General features: G+C 51.6%; 1 protein-coding gene across 3 annotated transcripts in view; it reads right to left on the minus strand.

The window, feature by feature from the left end:
- Positions 1-909: 909 nt before the first annotated feature.
- The window catches only part of Dis3l2 (DIS3 like 3'-5' exoribonuclease 2), a 330,069-nt gene continuing 310,298 nt past the window's right edge, over positions 910-20,680 (minus strand). For all 3 annotated transcript variants that reach the window (XM_040753119.1, XM_040753118.1, XM_040753120.1), the window contains 7 exons: positions 6,482-6,665; positions 5,761-5,847; positions 3,593-3,740; positions 3,200-3,330; positions 2,993-3,097; positions 1,888-1,989; positions 910-1,410 (listed from right to left, as the gene is read on the minus strand). In XM_040753119.1, coding sequence (XP_040609053.1) covers positions 1,270-1,410; positions 1,888-1,989; positions 2,993-3,097; positions 3,200-3,330; positions 3,593-3,740; positions 5,761-5,847; positions 6,482-6,665 — 898 coding nt within the window. In that variant the 3' untranslated portion in view covers positions 910-1,269. The remainder of the gene's footprint in view (positions 1,411-1,887; positions 1,990-2,992; positions 3,098-3,199; positions 3,331-3,592; positions 3,741-5,760; positions 5,848-6,481; positions 6,666-20,680) is intronic.

Consider the following 20,680-nt stretch of genomic DNA (forward strand, 5'->3'; position numbering starts at 1 on the left):
ATGTTGGTCTGGGAATGGGAGCAGAAGGAACATGTTAGGGGTTGCAGGATGGGCAGATAAAGGCTGTCTGAGGTTGACAAGTCATTGAGAAAGGCAGAACCCAGGGCAGGCGTGGGGATGGGTCTCTAGCTCTCATCAGGCAACACCCCATCCATCCTAAGGGCTACAGCATCCTGGCAGCTGTGCCAATCACTCACCACAAAGAACTTGTCAGGGGACTCTACAGAGCTTTCTTTGAAGAAAATCACTGTAACCAGATCAGATGAGCCTGTTAAAGCCGATGCCACAGGGAACAGCAGCGGGGAACAGGGCCTTGGTTGCTTTGGTTTTCATCCTAGATTCTAGTAGTTCTTGAAGCCAATTCATAGGTTTCCAATTTGGTGGAAGGAGGGAGGATAGGTTGTATCTAGTTCCCCAGGCCATGAGGGTGTGGTCTGCCGGTAGCTGAGTCAGGTGGGATCTGGTGTGAAGGGCTCTTGTCTGGAAGGCCCAGCATTACCCAATTCCATGATCATTTCACAACGCTAGGGTGCAGGTATCAGGTACCTACTCATATTACAGACGCCATCAGGGCTACTTCGGAGTTTTGGTCTATGGTATACAAGATGGAGAGGTTGTAGTCCCACTCCCCAGATCTCATGGGCTGGCAGCAGAGGAGGGATGGCCACAGTCACATGCACAGGGTGACTGGCAGCTCCCTGCTGTGCATACTAATTACATTTTTAATCAGCCAGAAGGAAGCTGCAGTATCAATCTGCCATGCATGGCTCGTGAATCACCCTGGAGCTGGCAGGAAGGTCCTGAGCCGATGACCCCAGCTCAGCTGTGAGGTGGGTCCTAGGGAGCCCCCTTGCCCTGGGTGCACAGGCCACCCTGCTGCCAGGCTTCCCCATGGCATCTACACAGACAGCACTTCACACTTGATTTTATTCCATGACACTGATTTGCTGAACCCCCCCATTTCCTGGGCAGGGAAGGGCAGTGGGTGGCCTGGTGGAAGCGAGGCTGCCTGCCCAGGGGGACTGGGAACCCTCTCTGCTAAGGGAAGCATTGGCCAGCCTCAGCATTCCCTCCCCTGACCCCCAACCACACCGTATCCCTTCCAGTTCATTTAAAAACTGAGCTGCAAAAGTAAAATAAAATGAAAAAAAATAAAAACAAACCCCTGAGTTGTTAAAAACCAAATTAAAAATCCCCTTTGGTGTCAAAAGGTCCTGTTCCTAAAAGCCAGCAGGGTAGGGCAGGCACAGGCCTGGCTTGGGCTAGCATTCAGTCCTCAGGCTCCTCATCAGACTCCTTCTCCAGGCCCAGGGAGCGCTCAGGGCCCGGTCGCTTCAGGACAGCACTGTACTTGAGGGCTGTGGCCTCTGCCTGCAGGACCACATCCACCAGGCTGAAGATGGTGATGACCTGTAGCAGAGCCAGGCACAGGGAGAGGACAGGGTGGGTAAGGGCCTATAATCAAAGCCAGATGACCCGAGGCTCACTAGTTCCCTGAGCCTCTGTCGCCCATCTATAAATGGGAGTCATGGGGCCCGGGGAGAACCAATGGGCCAGATGGCACCATGTAGGCACCTGGGATTCAGTGCACATTCATGAATGTCAAGAGAACAGGGCTGGACTGGGCCAGCCTTTGGAACAAGAGGGATATAAGGTCTACAGCTTTATCAGCTTCTCAAAGAGTCCTGAAGGTTATGTTTGGGGGAGAGAGACAGCTCTTGTCTCTGTCTCTAGTGGGTGTTCCCATATGAGAACTTGGAGTCTAAGTGAGGGGCTTGAAACCCCACTGGGGAGCCTACAGTACAGGAGGAAAGTGAGGGGCAGATGAGGACCTAGGGGCACACGTGGGAGACAGAAGGGGACTCAGGGACACAGTAGGGGGCTGACCTGCTGTGTTGGCTCCTCTTCAAGATCATCAGGTTCCCAAAGCAGAGTGAGCTCTGGCTTCTTCCCCACCTTCTGAAAGTGGTAGGATCGAAGGGCCAGTGCCTGGGGGTGAACACGCCAGAGCTTCAGGCCATGGGCTTCGGCTATCACCTCTGAACATTCAATTCTCCGGCTTAGGGGTGGCCCTCTGCCCTGGCATATTTCTGACTGGCTGGAGGGAACCTGTTACTTGGCCTGAGACATGGGCCACTCCTACCCAGCAAGCTTCAGGAGGGTCTGTCAAATCACCTTTGCCCAAAGGAATCAGGGCTCCTGTGGTAACTGTAGGGAAGGGAACAGATCTGCACAGGCTTATTAAACTACCTGATGGCTGCGCCCCCTGCTGGTGAGAGGTCTAACAGCCCAGGCGGAGGCCGGGTAACAGAGCGGACCTAGAGTTCAGTGAACCACAGGTGCTTTATGTTGCCAGCTGCACTTGGCCCTCTCCTGCTCTATCTCCTTTATTAATTCCATGCCTCTTCCAGTGTGGGGCTCCACACTTCCCCAAGTGCTCTGTATGTAGGAGTTCAAAGTCAGGGACAGGAGCCAGGTGACCACAGAGAAGCTAAAACAAAGCCCCCAGCTGACATTATGGCAGGTACCAAGACAACTTTGAATAAACTATCACCCAGTGAAGAACCCACGACAGGACTGGCCTTTTCCTTCTCTTCAGGGACACAATGTTCAGAGCAGTCCTGGCCATCCTCTGGCCTCCCCTTCCACATATTCCTATAAAAACACCCCAGGCCCCACACACTGCCATCCTGGCTATGTTCTGAGTGCTTGGATCTTTAGGGAAACGTTTAGGCATGACCTTTGACCTGAAGTCCTGGCCAAGGTGGGCCTACTTGGGTATCTGGGTAGGGTCTATCAGACAAACTTAGGGTCAGGGGTCTGGACCCTCTACTGCCGACCTTCTAGGCTGTTCTGGGTTGGGCCATATGGGAGTCCCCAACAAGAAAACAGACAGAAGCAGGGAAAAGGCACTGAACAGAGAGTGCTAAGTCCTCTAGGGTTGGGTCTGGCCTGCAGGTGTACACCTCCCACTCCCGTGTGGCACACTCACGTTGCAGTAGATGCGCTTCTGCACCCCAAAGCGCAGTACCAGCACATCGAAGGCTTGGTTCAGGACACCCATCACCATGGCCTCAGACTCCAGGGGGCCACTCTCCTGTAGGAACAATGATTGCCCATTCTTCATATAAGCTCCTGGTGAGTGCGTACCTAGGAGGGAGGGGCAGGGGCGGGGGCAGGGACCGGGCTGGACACTCACCCTTACTAGAACAGCAAAGAAGAGGCCGATACTGAGTTCCTGTACACGCTTGGAAGCCATGCGGCGGTCATTGCAGTGGTCAGCTTGCTTTTGCAGGGTATCAGGCTCCACATCCGGCCGCTCACTGTAGCCTGGGGAGAGGCCATCAGGGTTGCTACTGTGGGGGCTGAGGAAGGTTGTGTGCTGGGGCAAGGGCTCTGGGGCCAACCATGGTCCTAGGCTTTCAGTAAGTCCCACTGTAGCTCCCACCACCTGGCTGTGGGTGGACAGTGTTCAGACTTAGGCTTCTGTCCCTTGGGACTTCCACAGTAATGTGGTCTCTGGTCACTTACTCTGAGAGTATGTAGCTCTTGACTGGCAAAGGCCTTCCCAGGCCAGAGTCATATTCCTTACCAAGAGCAGCAGCCAGGAGGCGGTGCACTATGACGTCAGCGAAGCGGCGGATGGGAGAGGTGAAGTGTGTGTAGAGGGGAACGTTGAGAGCATAGTGCCGGAACTGCGCCTGGTCTTGTAGCATCCCAGAGCAGAAGTACAGCGCCATCTGGAGGGAGAGTGGGACTAAGCCTGGCTGGGTCTGGTGGGTGCTGAGACCCAGAGCCTGGCCCGGGCAGGGTTGGTACAGGCCTCCCCTATAAGCTTTAGGCAGCTAATCAAAGCCAGTCAGGCTCTTGGGGCCAGGTCATTCTACCTAAGGGATCTCAGCAGCTGCCACAGAAGACAGTGGTACTCAGATCCCTTTCCCACTCAGGATACATGTTAGCCATGCCCAGGGCTGCTAGGAATCTGTCCATGAGGGTAGTGCTTGGAATAGCCCAGAGAGCTATGTCTCTGCTGTGTATGGGGTGTTGGGAGCCCTCAGGAGCTAGGTGGCCCCTAGCCCTGTGGGACTAGCCACCAGATCAGCTGCACAAGGGTTCCTCCTTCTAAAGGCCCATGGCTGCTGAGTCCCCGCCAGGGATGATGCAGAGGGGGTGCCTGGGGACTGATCCTCCTTAAGATGGGTTTGGGCTTCTACCCTGGGTCAGGATGATTGCAGAGAGGAAAGCATATGGTTACATTGGCTCAGGGCTATGCACTGTCTTCTGGAGACACAGCTGAAGCTGAGGATGTCATGTGTCCCTGGCCAGCATGAGAAGGTGCCAACCCCTATGGGAGTACAGCCCACAAGCAGCTCCTCAGATTTTGTTGAGCCAACCCCATCCCCTCTAGCCCTGATCTCTGCCCAGCTGATGGCCACACTTGCCCACTGGTTCCAGAGTACTCCAGTGAATGTCAGCAGCTTGCTAGCCTGCCAGCCTGCATCTGTTTGCTTCTAAACAACTGCCCAAGGCAACACACAGGTCTAAGAGACATGAGTAAAAAGAGTCACCGAGCTGCTCTCAGCCTCAGTACAACCTAGACAAAGTCAGGCCTGAGCCCTGCCACACTCCCTTATAAGCTCCAGAGTGCCTGGCCAAATGGACCACTTGCTCTGGTTACTCCACGTACACAGTCCTGGAATTCAGGGTATGGCCCCTGCTGGGCCTTGAGTTATGTCTGGGGCAAGTTGCTGGAGAAAGTGTGCATAGTCTTCACAGCAAATCATGCTCATCTTTGTTCTCAGCAGTGGCTCGGTTCCTCAGACAGGCTGAGGAGGAAAAGGGGTCCAGGCTCATTCTAGCTCAGTGTAGCCATCTATGTGCAGGGGAACAACAATGGCTCTCTGCAGAGAGCCTTGGGACAGAGGTCCTTGGGACAGCTCTAGTGTCCTGTTTCAGCAGCTCTCTTGGGAACCAGGTCCTGCTCTCCTCACTGCTGTGTCCCTGTTCTGTCCGTCACTGGGTCACTCCTTGTCACTGGAATCCTGGGTGGCAGAAGCATTCCACAGGGCACAGCCCAAGGTCTTTTAGGCTTTTGGTGAGAACGGCAAGGTGCTCAGCCCATCTGTTTGGGCACCCCTGGGGTAGGGGTGGGGAATAGTCACTGGAGACTGGGATCAGGGAACAGGCGGCCAGACCTGCAGAGGCCCTGATAGCTCCATCCTAGTAGAGTTATCAGGAAATAAATCAGCTGTGGCTGGCGGAGGCCACCTGACTCTCATGAACAGATTGAATCTGCCGAGAGTGACTGACCCTTGAAAAATGGCCTGCCACTGCCCTGGCAGGTGCTGGAGCCCACAGTTGACCCCATTAGTACCCATAACTCCCATCCACCTGCCAATCTATTGAGATGGTTCCCACCCCAGGGTGCTTAGGCCCTGTAGGAACCTGGAGGGCTGTGACAGGCTGCTAGGAGCCAGCCCATCTGTCTACCTCATAGCTGTCATCTGCCTCGGACATGGGCTCAAGTTCCTAGCAGACTGGTTCTCCTGGCCAGGTTCTGCAGCTGTAGTAAAGGTGGAGGCCCTTTCCCCTGCCTGGGGTTTCCGGCAGTCATAGGCCAGAGAAGCCCTTGAGGGCTGGAACATGCTTTTGTACACACACAAGAGTTTCTGGAGCCCAGGGCCTGCCTATCCCAGGTGTGCCTGCCAGCTAGAGTTATGGGCACTTGTGGGATGAGGGACAGGTGTGGCCTCTCCTTACCTGCATGGGCCGGGAGTACATGTTGGTGAGCACCTCCTTCCGGGCCAGAGAGTACTTGTCATCTCCAAATGTTTTGGTCAGGCTTTTCTAGAAGTAAACCCCAGAAACCTGTTTAAGACATGGTCAGGCTTGGGAAGAGGGTGGAGGCTCATCACCTGCTCACCATCTGAGAGTAGAGAAGGGTTCCCAGGCTATGGGGTCCAGCCTTGAACTGATGACAACCTGTGGGGCCCAAGAGCAGTGGTCCACAGCACGTGGCGCACAATGGGCCTGTGCTCTTCCATGCTTAGCTGGCAGGCTAACTCTCTCAACTAGAGGAATCCTCTGCCCCTCCACCCCACCCCACCACACCCCACCCCAATCTTGGAGTATGGGTGGAAGATCGCCTTTGTGTGGGATGAGTCAGGACATAGTTCTGCAACCCCCTAAAGCTTAGCTCCAAGAAGGGGGCACTTGAAGCGACTTCCTCTAAGATTCCTTGTTTCCAGTCAGCCCAACTAGTCCTTGCTATAGGACATGCCAGTAGCTACACCATGACACCACCCTTGGTCCAGACCAGATAATAGGGCCTTCCCCTGGCTGGAGCCAGCCTCCCCACTGCAGGGGAGACACGGCTGAACAGGGAGGGGCTACAAAGGACACAGAAGTGACCATGAGCCCAACTTCCAGGCCTTCTTCTCTTCTCCAAGTAGGGCTTCCCATTCCCTGCACCAGCACTCACATTGAGGGCCCCTGCAGAGCTGACATCCATGGGCAGTCCCATCTGGTCACAGAATTCCACCAGGTCACTGAGCATCTTTGTCTGTGGTGGTGGGTGCCGGCGCAGCAAGGCCTGCTCCGGGAAGGTGCGGAAGATCTTGTGGGCCACTGCCATGTTGGCCAGGAGCATGAACTCCTCTACAAGCCTGTGGTAAAGGGGTAGTAACTAGAGGGATCCTGGAGGCAGGTGACACTGCCCTGTCCCAAGATCCCTGCTTAGCTGGTTCTCTTCTACCTTAGTTCTCCGTGTAAGAACCTTCCTATGACCTGATCAAACTTGTTCCTTCTAGCTCTTTCTCTCTCATTTCCAGGCTCAGGTTCTCCCAGAGTCAACCTGTCAATACTGATTTTCTCTTTCGGTCTGTGAATGTGTGTGTGTTCTCCTTTCTAAGTGGGGAACAGTGACCAAAGATGTCTCCTTTCCTACTGACAGGCAGATGCTCTCGGGTCATACCTGGTCCAGAGATGGGGCACAGTAAAGATCTCTGGTGGAAAGGGTGGCTGGGCTTCCTCTAAGGCTCACTTGTAAGAAAAGCTATCATTCTAATTTTCCTGCACTTCAGTGAAATTTGAATTACTTTAAGTACACACGGATAAAACTCTAAATAGGAAGATGGAAACATGTCAAGGCCCTAGTGTAGAAAAGCAGGAGTTAGCGTCAATCAGCCCTGAGGTCAGCACCTATATTCTAATCCTGGGCAGCTCACACACTGTTCTCCCCTGACCCTGGGGCTCAGGTAAGTGGATTGAAAATGAAGCCTTTCAGGAAGGGAGTATGCATCCTACTGTAGTTAGGATGTCTTCTGTGGAGAAAGCTTGCCCCCTGGGAAGGCAGGGACCCTTAGAGACCATGTTCAGCTTAGAGGAGACTCCCCAAGACTGCATGTGAAGACTCGGGCTTTTCCCACAGAGGGAACTCTGTGGGTTTGGCAGAGTCTGAGGAAGCCTGGGATACATTTCTCTATTAGAGGTTGAGTATCTTTGCTTGGTCAGACCTGTCATCTAGATAAGTTCTTAGAAGGAAAATCAAACATAGCAAGGGAGAATCACTACTATGCCAAGACTAGACCTGCTATGAAGAATCTAGCCTTTGCTCTGCCAAGGTGCTTCCTCAGGGAGTTTTCTCTACAGCAAGGACTACGTAAGTACCTCAGCCATGTAGGCCCTACCAGGTGGGGCCTGGGCATGCCTGGCTCCTGTCACGGATGCCTGGGCACACCTCTGTCATGGGGGACCTTAGCTGACTCTTTCACTATTCAAGAGACCTGGCTCAAGAAGAGAGGGCTTTGTGTTGTCCAATAGTTTGTAGCCAGAGTTTTTAGGCAGTCACCTGCCTCCCAGCACCCAATCTGTCCCCATGCCTGATAGTGCCTGCCAATCACCATCACTGACCACCAAGTCTCTGAGACACAGTTTAAATACTGTCTACCACACTCTTGTAGGACTCTCAATGAATCACAGACCTCTCCCAATCTTTCTTTTCAAAGTAAGACAGGGTTAGTATCTGATCACGGGAAGGGTCAGTGCAAAGGCAGATGGAGGGAACATGTGTTCTGGGTTGGACACAGGCAGGAATATTAAATGCCAAAGACGCATTGGTGCTTTCCTTTCTTCCTACCCACCACACAAATGACCAGCACATCTGATCAGCCTCTCCCTGCCTCAGCTGCCAGAGTGCTGGGATGCTCTGTCTGTTCCTGCTCAGACTCTTACCCAAATGCCCCATGTTTGTGAATTTGTCCACTCAATAGGCATTGCTATGGGTGGTGGGTAGGCATGTGTCCAGACTTTTTCTCTTCATGCAGTCCCAGAATCCTGTGGACCAGAGTACACAGTCTTTTCCTTGTAACCCCAGGGCTGAGCCAGGATTGCAGTTTATATGTGAAGCCGGCAGGTGGCAGCAGGGCCCCACACCAGGGCTGTGAGGACAGGGCAGGCAGGCAGGATGAGGAGCAGGGTTGGGCTAGTGGCTCAGACAGGGACTCTCCTTGCCCCAACCTACAGGTCAGAAAGTGTCTTGGGATGAACCAGACTCCCGCTCCCCAGGAGTTCTTCTGCTTTGCTACTCACGAGCTCATGCAGGGACAAGGACAAAAACACAGAGAAGGGATGGGTGAAAGGGGCCGCTGACAGATGCCAGGCAAGCTGTTCCTCCAGTGACCAGAGCCCTGCTATGGATTTCCCCTGGACATCTGCACAATACCACAGGCTATCCAAGGCCTTGAGAAAAGAAGTGCATAGATAACCCTGATCACAGTCTGGTGTGGCTCTGGATACATAGCTGGCCTTGCTCAGGTGCCTTGGCACCTGTGGATTCCATTTCCATTAACAGCCCTTATCCATCTGTCCATCCTCTCTTTCTCCGTACATCTGTCTTCCCCTTACTCTCTCCCTTTGAGTAAGACATTAGCCTATGAACCCTGCACACAGTTTAGCAAGATCAAAGTATAAACCTGAACACTGTCACCAAACAGTAAGATGGCATAGCACTAAGTCCCCACTCTCTGCTGCTAATAAGGCTCATTACTGTGACAGGGCAGTTGTGGGGACCGTTTCCCCACACCTTGCCCTTAAAATCCTCCCACAGCCACAAGTGGAAGGGGAAGGAACATGCCTGTATACACAACAAAGGGCTTGGCAGACGCTCTGGCCCTGGAGCCCCATGACTCCAAGAGCTGTAAGACCGTCCCCTCAGGATGAGACATGGCCAGGTCACCGACAGCCAGAGCACCACTGAGCTCAGGATTCCCTTGGGGCCAGTCACTCCATGGAGAGGCGCACAGAGACCCTTTACTCACACCAAGGGCTAGCAAAGGGCTCCTTTGAAGGCACCTGCCTACTCCTGAGCAATTCTCACTGTGACCAGCAGAGGGTCCCCAGAATCTTTTGTCCCAGGACGTGGGACGTGGCAGGAGCTGCTTAGAACCCAAGAACTTCTGGGCAAGAACAGCCCCAGAGTTCACAAATTGTGATTCTGTGGCCCAATGTACGGGGGTTCCAGGAGTGACAATGGCTGTTTATTTCTCAGTCAAACCCACTGGGCTAAGGGGTTTGTGCAAACAGGGTGTGACGGTGGCCTCTGACCAATGAGCTCTGACCAATAGATAATCTGATCTATTCTCTTACGTGGGGAAGGGGCAATGCTGCATAGATAAACTTGCAGCTAAATTCAACAATACCCTGTGCTATCTCAGGGCAAATTAACCAGTCTGGAGTGCATTAGGGAATGGGACTGGGGAAGTGGCTGAGGGCTGTCTGGGTTGCCATGGCTAACACTCTCCTTCTGGTCTGGGCACCTGCCTTCAGTCTTAGGACACCTCCTCCCCCAGTGACAACATCACATAGGCATGAGATCACTCAGCCCTGCGGATGGGGATGGGAGCCCAGCAACTGCCTGACAACTGCTCTAAATAGGGGCTCAGAATGGCTGCCAGCCAGGGTCACCTTCCAGAACAGCAAGCCAAGCCCTCAGAGATGGGGCCTCAGTCCCAGGCCTGGCATCTGCTGAGCGTCTGGAGCCTAGAGCCACTAGAGCCCCACAACTCTGGAGGTCTTGGGTGGGACTGTGCTGGGACAGAAAGCAGTCAGTCAGGATATCAGTGTAAAAGCTCGCAGCCCTCACTCACAGCATCCCATACCTGTCCTCAGGACTTACAGGGCCTGGAGAGAGACAGAGCTTCTCAGGGAACAGCTGAGCCAGGGAGTCATCTCATAGCAAGCAACAATCTACATATAAGTACACATCCCAGATCACAGAAAAGGCAACTTCACCCAGAGCTGTGCTAATACCACGTAAAGAGAAAGGCACAGACACAAATGGACATGGGCTGCCAGGGCTTGCCTTGTTCCTCTTTTTATTCTATGCATCTTCACCCAGGAAGCGAGTGTGCTCAGCACGACCTAGAAGAGAGCTGCTAGAGGCAGCTCCCACCTTCTGAGGCCTGAACTGGGACACGTCTGTTTGTCTGTGTCCTAAGTGTGCTTACTATTGGAGGTTTACTCATAAGTTTGTTTGTTTGTTTTCAGATAGGGTCTTCTCTGTGTAGCCCAGGCTGGCTTGAAACTTGTGATCCTCCTGCCTCAGCCTCCTGAAGACTGGGATCATCAGTATGAATCACCATGCCTGACAGAGATCAGGTGAGGAAGGCGGGCACACCAATCAAGCAGAGATGCAGTCTATTAAGTTCCTGGCCTTAAATAAATGCTAAATAGACCGTGGTAATGTGAACCCTGACTTAGACCTTGCTCCTCTTGTCTGGCACCTGCTCTGTGATCTTCTTTTTCCTAGAGCAACAGCGTATGTAAGACTGCATTAAGTGTTCCAACTCTGGGACCTGGGGTAGATTTACAGAAGCATCTCGGGCTCATCCACCACAATGTCATCCATCACCTTTGTCCCAGTTTCCATCTTCCGCTGCTCTGTTGCTTTCACACCAAAACAAACCACATCACTCTTCTTCTCTGCCTACTCAAGTTTTGAGGTCCTTTTGTATCTCTGTTCCCACAGCCCAGAATCCACCTGTGTTAGGGCCCCTCTCCTCTCCTCTCTTTTCTTTAGCGATCAGTCAGCCTGGAGGATGGTAAAGAACTCGCTCTTAGCATCCTCTTGGTCCTCGTCATAGCACCTGGCCTTCCAGACTGCGATGGCCTCCTGGTCCTAGGTTATAGCTCATGGTGCATGTTCTATTCTTCAACAACCTGCAGAGTGAACACTCCCAGGACAAATCATAGCTAGCTCCAGCTCAGGAGGTGGGAGCGCCGGTGCCCTTTCTGTTTAGTCCCCAGGTGCTTCTGACTCCAGATATTCCCTGCCAGGTATGCTGATAACCTGGAGTCACCCAGTCTCCTCATCTTTCCTCTACACCCTACCTCATCTACTGAGAACCACACAGTCTCCTCATCTTTCCTCTACACCCTACCTCATCTACTGAGAACCACCCAGTCTCCTCATCTTTCCTCTACACCCTACCTCATCTACTGAGAACCACACAGTCTCCTCATCTTTCCTCTACACCCTATCTCATCTACTGAGAACCACACAGTCTCCACATCTTTCCTCTACACCCTACCTCATCTACTGAGAACCACACAGTCTCCTCATTTTCCTCTACACCCTACCTCATCTACTGAGAACCACACAGCCTCCTCATCTTTCCTCTACACCCTACCTCATCTACTGAGAACCACACAGTCTCCTCATCTTTCCTCTACACCCTATCTCATCTACTGAGAACCACACAGTCTCCACATCTTTTCTCTACACCCTACCTCATCTACTGAGAACCACACAGTCTCCTCATCTTTCCTCCACACCCTACCTCATCTACTGAGAACCACTTTCCTAATAAACAGCAGCGGAGTTACTTACAACAGCAATGGCTGGCAGGCCTCAGCCTTCAAAGCTAGCTGGCTGTTTGTTGGATTTCTTTTTCATCTTTTCTAGCTGTGGCCTCACTCTACTCTGGGTGCCACTTCAATGGCCCAAGGATACCCTTCTGTTTCTGGGTGGAAGGAGCAATGTGCAAAAGGGAAGTGACCCACTCTAACTCCTGCATCCCCTAAGCAGCAGTCTCCTCGCAGGGTCAGCTGCCTTGGTGACATTCAGAATGCCTCAGTCCTTCCCTAAGATGCTCCCATAGACAGGTATACTCGCAAGCAGGATTAATTCCAAGAGATGCCAAGGAACCAAGAGTGAAACTTAAAAAAGCTCCAGGGGGAAGTAAGGAATTGAGGGGAGGGGCCTGGACCCCACCTGGGAGCTGGAAGGCTGCTGAACAAGGAAGATGGTTCACATAAGGGGGTGGTGATGGTTGGAGGTGGGGGAGAGAAGCAGGACCAGTCAGGATTCAGGCTGAGGAGCTCATCCTGGTAGAGTAGTCAAAGCAGCAATGCAGCAGTACAGGGTAGTGAACCAGGTGAACATGTGTGTGCACTGGCCCTCAGGATGCCCGAGCAGAGGGAGAGGTGTAGGATGAGGCAGAAGGCTGCAGATGAGCTGTAGCAGGCTGTGCCTGGTGAAGTGCTGCAGAGGCAAAGGAAAGCGTAGGGAAGGGCCCCTGGGGCTGTAAGCAGAAGCAAGCCAGCATGGTGGTAGGGCTGGGGAGACAGAAACACAGGGTAGGGATGATAGGCCAAGTGCAGACAATGCTTCATGCAGTCATGGTGAGGGGCAGTGTCCTTGCTACTACTTTCAAACAAGCTGAAGGTACTCTGTGAGGCAGGAACTCATGCTGTGAGAGAGACTGAAGGAAACCAGCCAGCAGGCCAAGAGGAGGAGGGAGGTAGAGTCACTGTCTCACATCTGACTCCAGAGCAGGCAAGAGCAGGTGAGCTACCAAGTCAGTGCAGAGGAAGGGCCCGAGGGTCTACAGCCTCTGTCTTGACAATGCTCCCTGTAGGAAGGCTGGTCATAGCAGCTAATGCTGTTTCCTTACAGACCCTAGAGGTCACAGGTCACCTCTGACACCATGCTGCAGCTGTCAGGAAGATAGAACCCTTGCTCAGTCTCACAGCCAGCCAGGGGCAGAGAAGCTAGATGCTACATTCCCTAGGCTCCTCGTCCAACACTGTGCCAGAGGGCAGATGGATGGCCTCAGAGCACTGCCGAGCCCACTGGACAGTCAGCTACCTCACTGTGGCCTGAGGACAGGAATGGGCACCAGAGTAGCTGCTGTTTCCACCCCCAGAGCTCAGTTCCTTGAGAGAACAGCAAGAGGCTGGCACTAACCCTGCGTCTCTCCTCAGGTAGGGATGTGGTGCTGAGGGCAGGCCCTGTCCAGACCCTGTCCTTTGCACCTGGCCTCTTAATGCTGCCTGGCCAGGGAGGTGGAGTCTACGAGTTGTTCCACCCTCAGATCCAATTTACCTGCTAACCCAGAAGAGAAATCATCTCTTCCTGCTTCATACCCAGAACACTTGCAAAGTGACTTCAGAACTGACCTGGAGCCGAGCGGGGCTCATCTACAGGGCCAGAGCGGAGGGGCTGGCTGTTGCTGAATCCTGAAACTGCATCCATTTTCAAAGGCCCACACCAAGTGTGAGACAAGAAGAGCCCCTGCCCTCAGCCACCAGGGCACTTGCAAGACTCTGTGGGAATCTCATGCTAATGGAATTAGGCCACTCACAGAGATTGTTCAATTAGCAGTTGGTGAAAACTGCTAACTTGGAAATTTGATAAGAATTGCTCCCAGCCAGTTTCAAATTCATTTCTTCTGAAAACCAAATTTTCCCCACATGGGCACATCTTCACTGTGGGCTAAAGAGCCCTTGGGCTCCTCAGTAGCTGTGAAGGCAGCTGCTGGGCCTCTCACAGGAGCTGTGTGCTAGAGCATGCCCTTATCTACAGCCGGGCAGCCCAAGGTGGGGAGGCAGCAGCTACTCTCACAGGAGACCTGCTGCTCTCAGCGGCCCCAAATTGAGTGTAGTGTGGTGGAAAACTGCAAGGGAATGGGGCGTGATGGGAAGTCAGTGGTCCGAGCAGCACTAAATTGAGGGCCGCTGGGGGTGGGAAACTTTAGAGGTCTTTGTTGCAGTTCCCTTTGAGGCCAGGCCAGGGTGGAGCTGGTGGCTAGGGAGCTGGAAAGTGGAGGCCTAGGTGATGGGAGGGGGCGGTAGCTGGAGTCCAAGCAGCAGGGGAGTGGGGAGGGGCACCTGGGGAGAAGAAGTGGCAGCGGCAGACTGACAAGGCACCCACCATGGCTGGACCACAGGGCCACCCCACGTCACAGCTAGAGCCTCTCACTGACCCCTTTCCTCCTGGGCTCCCTACAACCTGCTCAACATTTTGGACGTTCTCTTGAAACCACAGGGAAATGAATGGGGCCTAGTTCACAGGCATGGAAAACCCCAGAGGACCAGGCCTCTGGAGCCAGACATAACAGGCCTTGTGGGTGAGGCCGGAGCCAGGTTTTCTAGTCTGTGGGGCTGAATCTACTCCAGGCCTTTCTATAGGTTCAGAAGGCGGAGCCCTGCTGCAGTGAGGCACGTTTGAGCCATGTTTTTCTAGCTCAAAAGGAAGTCTCCAGAGGCTAGACTTCCAAGTGCAGCCCTCTGGTCCTGCCAAAGGGAGGCCCAGTGGCTGCGGTAGGGAGGGGGAAGGGATTGCTCCCAGCCGGTTGACAGCACTGAAAGCCCTTTGTCAGCGCAAAGCTAGCCACGAAGCCTTGCTCTTCCCAAGGTTCAGCTCTGTGCAGAGGCACGGGGCAGGCCTGCACGTGGGCAGCAGCTCTGGCCCCTAAGCAGAACCAGGAGGCAGTTTGCGCCTTGTGGCCTTGCAGCAAGGGGTAATTGGGCCTCGCTGGCTCCATTATGATGTTGACACACACTCCTTTCTCTAGTTCCACTGGAGCTGGACCCACTGGCTAGAGGAGGTGTGGCCAAGGCACACAGAAGCACACTACCTCAAGGAGCCACTGCCTGCCCGCAACAGCTCTGTGGCCCTGCTCAGACGCCTAGCCAAGGCCAGGGCTCCCTCTCACACCCAAGTAGAAGAGGCTGGCTCTGGAGACCTGCACCAAGAACAGAGCTTGGACAAGCTCAGGGGAACCAACTGGGTCACCCCTGACTTTGGGAGGGATCAACTTCAGTTGTAAAGCTAGAATTTGGGTGCCAAGATGTTCAAGGGAGAAGAGTGTTTTGAAATACAAGATTCTCTCACATATACACATGCACACAACTACAAAAGACGGCTAGATAGGAGAGAGGAGGAGGCAGGTACTCCTGGGAACACAGGCCGTTCCACTTTATTGAAAGTGTGTTTTGCTTGCCTGGGCTGCTGGGGAGCAGGCCCCATTTTCCAAGGCCACCCTGGAGTGATGAAGCCACTAATGGTGGGAAGAAAAAAAATGTGGATAAGCTCTGTGTGTTTTGTTATCCAGCCCTGTGAATCCTTTCCCAGGAAGATATTGTAGGACTTAATGTACACAGAGGGAAACTGAGTCTCAGAGGCTACAAAAGATGACTAGCTCCAGATTGTGGGCCAGATCTGGGGCACCACCAAGACCTGCAGCTTTGACTTCACCAGGAGTCAGGGTGGCTGTGCAAAGTGGGAGGAGGTACAGAAACAAGTGATTCCCTTTGGAGAGCCCTGCACTGGGATGGCACATGAAATCCACATGCTTGCAGGACTTCTGCTCCTTAAAGAACCCTAACCCTCACTTGACCTAGACACTCAGACTCTTTTTTTTTTTTTTTTTCACCAAGCAGGCTTGTGTATCAGCTTGTATAGGCAGCCCACTCTGTAACAAGTCAGAGGCAGAGCACAGCTAGATTTGCATGGTGGGGCTGCCCCCGTGGGTCTGGGTTGCAACACTGGTTCCATCCAACCAAGAGGACACACTGGAAGTAACTGAGTGTCCCTTTTGAAGTGTAAGCAATCTCTGTCTGGACAATACAAGACCAGTCCTGCAGAGGCTGTGGGAGGAACCTGCGTATATCTCTAGGGACCTTAGTGCTGGGAACAACATTCAGTTCTAAAGGGATGCCTGGAATGAGTAACACAAGCTGCCTGGTCAGATTCACTCCCCTTCTCACCGTGGACACTGCATCTGTAATGGCCCCAAAGCCAAGCATGGCCTGATTTCTGTCTGCTTGTCTGAGGCTCTGGAGAGACAAGACAGGCTGCATTCTGGCATAGGGACATAGTCAGGGCTGTCTGAGTTCTCAAGCCACTGGGTAAACTGCCCAGGGCCTGTTCACAGGCTTCAATCTTTGGAGGTACAAAGGAGATGACCCTTCTCATTTCTCATCCTCTCTATGGCTTTGTTGACATTGAAGGTTGCATCTAAGCAAGCCATAGCTCTACCACACAGGTGGAGAGGAGTTTAGAGTAAGCTTCCTAGAAACAGTAGCACTTGTGAAACTCTTAGGGAACCACCAGCCCTTCTTTTTCACCAGAAGTCCAAGGCACAGCAGAGGGGTGTCCTGGAGCCAGAGCTAGACACTTGGGTTGGAGTGAGGCTTCTGGTTGGAGGGTCTTTCCACATGTATCCTTGCTTTGCTCCCACCCCATCAGTGCATGGACAAGCCATGGTCAGACCCATCCTCAGCGATGCTGCTGTAAAGTTTGCTCACTCGGCTGGTCTCTCTACAGAGTCCTCGCTGGTGCCCATCACTTGTCTACTTGTGGTCTATTTACTGCTCTGTCCTCCCCTGCCTTCTTCTGGGCCAGTCACAGTTCCCCAGAACCACTAACCTTGATGGCTTAGGCAGCTCACCTGCCTTATTTCCCAGTACCTTCAACAGTGTCTAGGACATATTAAATAGCCACTAAATACTTTTTAATAACAACAACAACAATAATTATTATTATTCCTGCGACCATGTAGCTAACAAGACCAGAAACCTGCTGCTGCTGTTGGGCTTCTGGGAAGTAACGCTTAAAGCTTCCATCCACATGGGGATACCCACTCCACAGCCTCTACACCTACCATCACTATTCTTACAGATCCTTCCTGTTCAGGCCAGCCCACCATGGGACCCACGCCAGTGCTGTTCAGAGCCCCATCCTACAACAAGGGAGATGCAGAAATCACAAAGATCCTGTATACAGCGTGTGTTACATACCACATAGTTCTGTCCCTGTTGCTAAACTTAGAAAAATGGCCCTACAAAATGCCCTAGAATGAAAGAGCCCTGGGTAAATCTACCATGTACCTCACAAATTAGAAGACTAATAATTATATATGTTGTAACCCCAGTGTAAACCTCATTCCTTTGCTTGCCCAGCAAAAGACACCTGCTAGAGACAAGCACTGTACAGAGCATGGAAATAATAAAGGCCCAGAGAGCCCACAGAGACAGGCACGCAAAGCAGTATTCATGGCAAGTACCTGAGAAAAAAGATATGATAGGAGAAATATGCTTAGGCTCAGAGGTACCAGTTCATGGTCAGCTGGTTTGCAAAGGGGCTGAGCAGTATAATGGGTACCTGAGAAAGAGCAGCACAGCTCACCCAGTTGTGGCCAGGAAGCAGTGAGTGGCAAGAGGAAGGAGCCAGGGGTAAGGTATAGACCCCAAGAATCCTCATCCCTCAGGGCTTACTTCCTCCCAAAGACTCTGCCACCTTCCAAACAGTGTCACCAGTGAGGGATCAAGTCTTCAACTCATGATACTATGGGCCATTTCATGTTCACACCATACAGGGTGACAAAGGAATTAGGAACCAGGCTCCCAGAGACAGCTAGTGTAGGAAGGAAAGTACTGTCTCTCTCAGCTAGGGCCTCATTTGAGAGGCAAGTGCTCTGTGAGCAGGTGGCAGGTAGGGTTCTGTATTTTGACATAGAGAGGACAAAGCAGGTGCCTTGGTACTGCCAGGTGAAAAGGGAGAATCGCTTGTGCTGTCCAGGCATATCAGGGAAGCCCAGAACTCGCAGGATGGGAACACATCCATTTAAAGCACTTTGAACCCAGTTCATAAAACCATGGGTCAATATTTTTAAAGTCGCATAACTAATGAGCGCTGCCAGACTCAACAGACGGCATCCCAGTGGGTGATAAGACAAGTGTTAGCGCAGAGGAAACAGCCCAGGCAGGAAGAGGCTTTTCTTAATCTGTTGGGTTTCATGTTTATAGCAGAGCAGCTGTCCTTGGACAAGAGTATTCACTGATCAGGTCACCCACAAAGGAGGCTTAGTTACCAGGCTCACCCTGTTTCGGTTTAAGTAGTAACTATCTACAGACAAGTCAAAATTAAATCAGGGCAAGTTCAGTAGGTCCCATCAGACCAGCAAAAGCTGTCTCAGATTCTGACTTCCAAATGTTATTGTTCTCACTCACTCTCTACTAGCTTGAGGCGAAAATAACATGTAGAAACATAAGGTATTGGTCCTTTATAAACAAATCAAATAATAACTGCTAAGAATAATTTAAAGTGTGGAGGTATACACCTATAACATCAGCACTCAGGAGACTAAACCAAAAGGTTTAGTCTTGAAGTTAACTTTGTCTATGTTATGCAGCAAGTTCCAGGAAATCTGGGCTACATGGTAAGACTATGTAAATAGTAGTAGTAGCTGTAGTTGTTTTTGTTATAGCAGCAGTAGTAGTAATAATAATAATTAATAATAATAATGATGATGATGATGAATCTCAGGTGGCCTACTTAACTGATTATCTCCCTCCCAGGTTATTCCAGGGAGGAGTAGATGATTCCTCAGTTCTTATTGGGGCTAGCACACTGATAAATATTCCATAAAAATGATTAGCAGTATAGACTGGCGATTCCCTATTTGAAATGCTGAGACCAGAAGTGCTCCGGATTTCATTTTTTAAATTTAGGAATATTAGGGTAGACTCCCTAATACAAAAATATAAAATGTGAAATGCCCTAAAGTGTAAAACTTGAAGCTCTTAAAGAATTTGGTTTTGGATGTTCAGATCAGGAATTCTCAAGCTACATTATGAAAACCATCTACAGCAGATGAAGGCGTAAGAGTCTGGTGATTTGGAAGAACAGATGTACATTAAGGATGTAATGGAGGAAGTAGGTCATGCTTGCACCAGAAGAGGTGTCCACTGGGTGTCTGCTGAGCATCTCCAGTGTGCCAGCCATGCTGGAGAGACTGTCCTTGCTGCTGGGCACACAGAATCAGATTACCTGCTCGTCACCTTCTATCACAACTGGCTTTTTATCCTCAGCAGCCCCTGGCTGGGCCCAATTGCCATTCCTAGCACTGGGAACCAGAATCTTGAGAGAATCCAGCAAAGCTTTTTAATATGCACTCTCTACCTCACAGCTAGAAGAATTCACATTCCACTGAGTTGCACAGACAGACAAAAACCCGCTTCTTGCAGTACTCAGCAGGGGACTGGTAGTTCTGAGACAAGAGGGTTGTTAACAATCACAGTCAGGTTGGATGACATCAGCACGGGAAAATACACAGAGAAAAGTTAGAGGGAGTGAAAAGGGCATTCTGCTTCATGAGCAGAACAGTGATGAATGGCATTTCTTACACAAAACATGGTGACCACCTGGCTAGTCTAGCTATATTGAAGGATGGAGGACACTCATTACCTTAAAGTGGTAGGCAACTTCAAAAGCTCCAGGGAAGGAGGTGCATTTTTATGGGACAAGATGGGATGGGATGGGAAAATGCCATGCAGTAGTTGAGGCATTCAGGTTAGTTGGCAGATGTGGAACACAAACACACAGAGTCTAAGGGAGTGGAAAGTGGTGCTGTGAATGGGCTTTGGGAGCCCATTCCCCATGGAGGGATACTCTCTCAGCCTAGATACACAGGGGAGGGCCTAGGTCCCGCTCCAAATGATGTGTCAGACTTTGATGATCCCTCATGGGAGGCCTCACCCTCTCTAGGGAGTGAATGCGGGGGTGGAATGGAGGATTGGAGGGGGACATGGGAAGACAGGAGGAAGAGGGAACTGGGATTGGCATGTAAAATAAGATTTTATTTTAAAAAAGAAAATAAAAGTGGTGCTGAACTAGGAGGTGAGCTTCAAACACAGCTATGGGAAACACCATGTTATGATCTGCAGGGAACGGCACTTGGCTGTGTAGAACACCCAGGGCAGCCTTGGCTCTGACCATGACCTTTCCTCACCTGGGATGATAATTCTAACTCTTGCCCCCACAAAGCCTGGTGTTCACAGTTACCATGCAGACAGAGATGAGGTGACAACTGGCGTGACTATCAGGGCAGAGACAAAGACACATGGGGCAGGGCTTCAGTAAAGTCAGGAGAAAACCCTATAACCCTGTGGTCACTGCAGCACAGAGGCTGTGCAGAGTGCAGTGGACCCTACAGAAAAGCATGTCCAGCTGGGCATGGTGCTGCATCCATGTAATCTCAGTTACTTGGAGGCTAAGGCAGGAGGATCCTAAGGTCAAAGACTGCTGGGCCAGCTTGGGAGATTTAGAAGGCCTTGTCTCACAATAGGAAATTAAAAAAAAATCAAAGGATGTAGCTCATGGTGGATCACTTCCTGGTATGTGTGAAGCTCTCACCTCAATCTCCAGTCCTGTAGAAACACAACAACCTCCCCCACTTTTTACCCGATAATATAAATATTTTGAATAATCATCGATATCAAAAACTCTGTTATGTCTAGTAGGCACCATTAAAAGTATGGCATATATATTAAAGAACAAAGTTTTGATGCTTCAGAGACTACATTCTCTTCTAGGTGAAAACAAGGGTCTACAGAA

The sequence above is a fragment of the Mesocricetus auratus genome, unplaced genomic scaffold (genome assembly GCF_017639785.1).
Source record: "Mesocricetus auratus isolate SY011 unplaced genomic scaffold, BCM_Maur_2.0 Super-Scaffold_100010, whole genome shotgun sequence".
Taxonomy (NCBI): domain Eukaryota; kingdom Metazoa; phylum Chordata; class Mammalia; order Rodentia; family Cricetidae; genus Mesocricetus; species Mesocricetus auratus.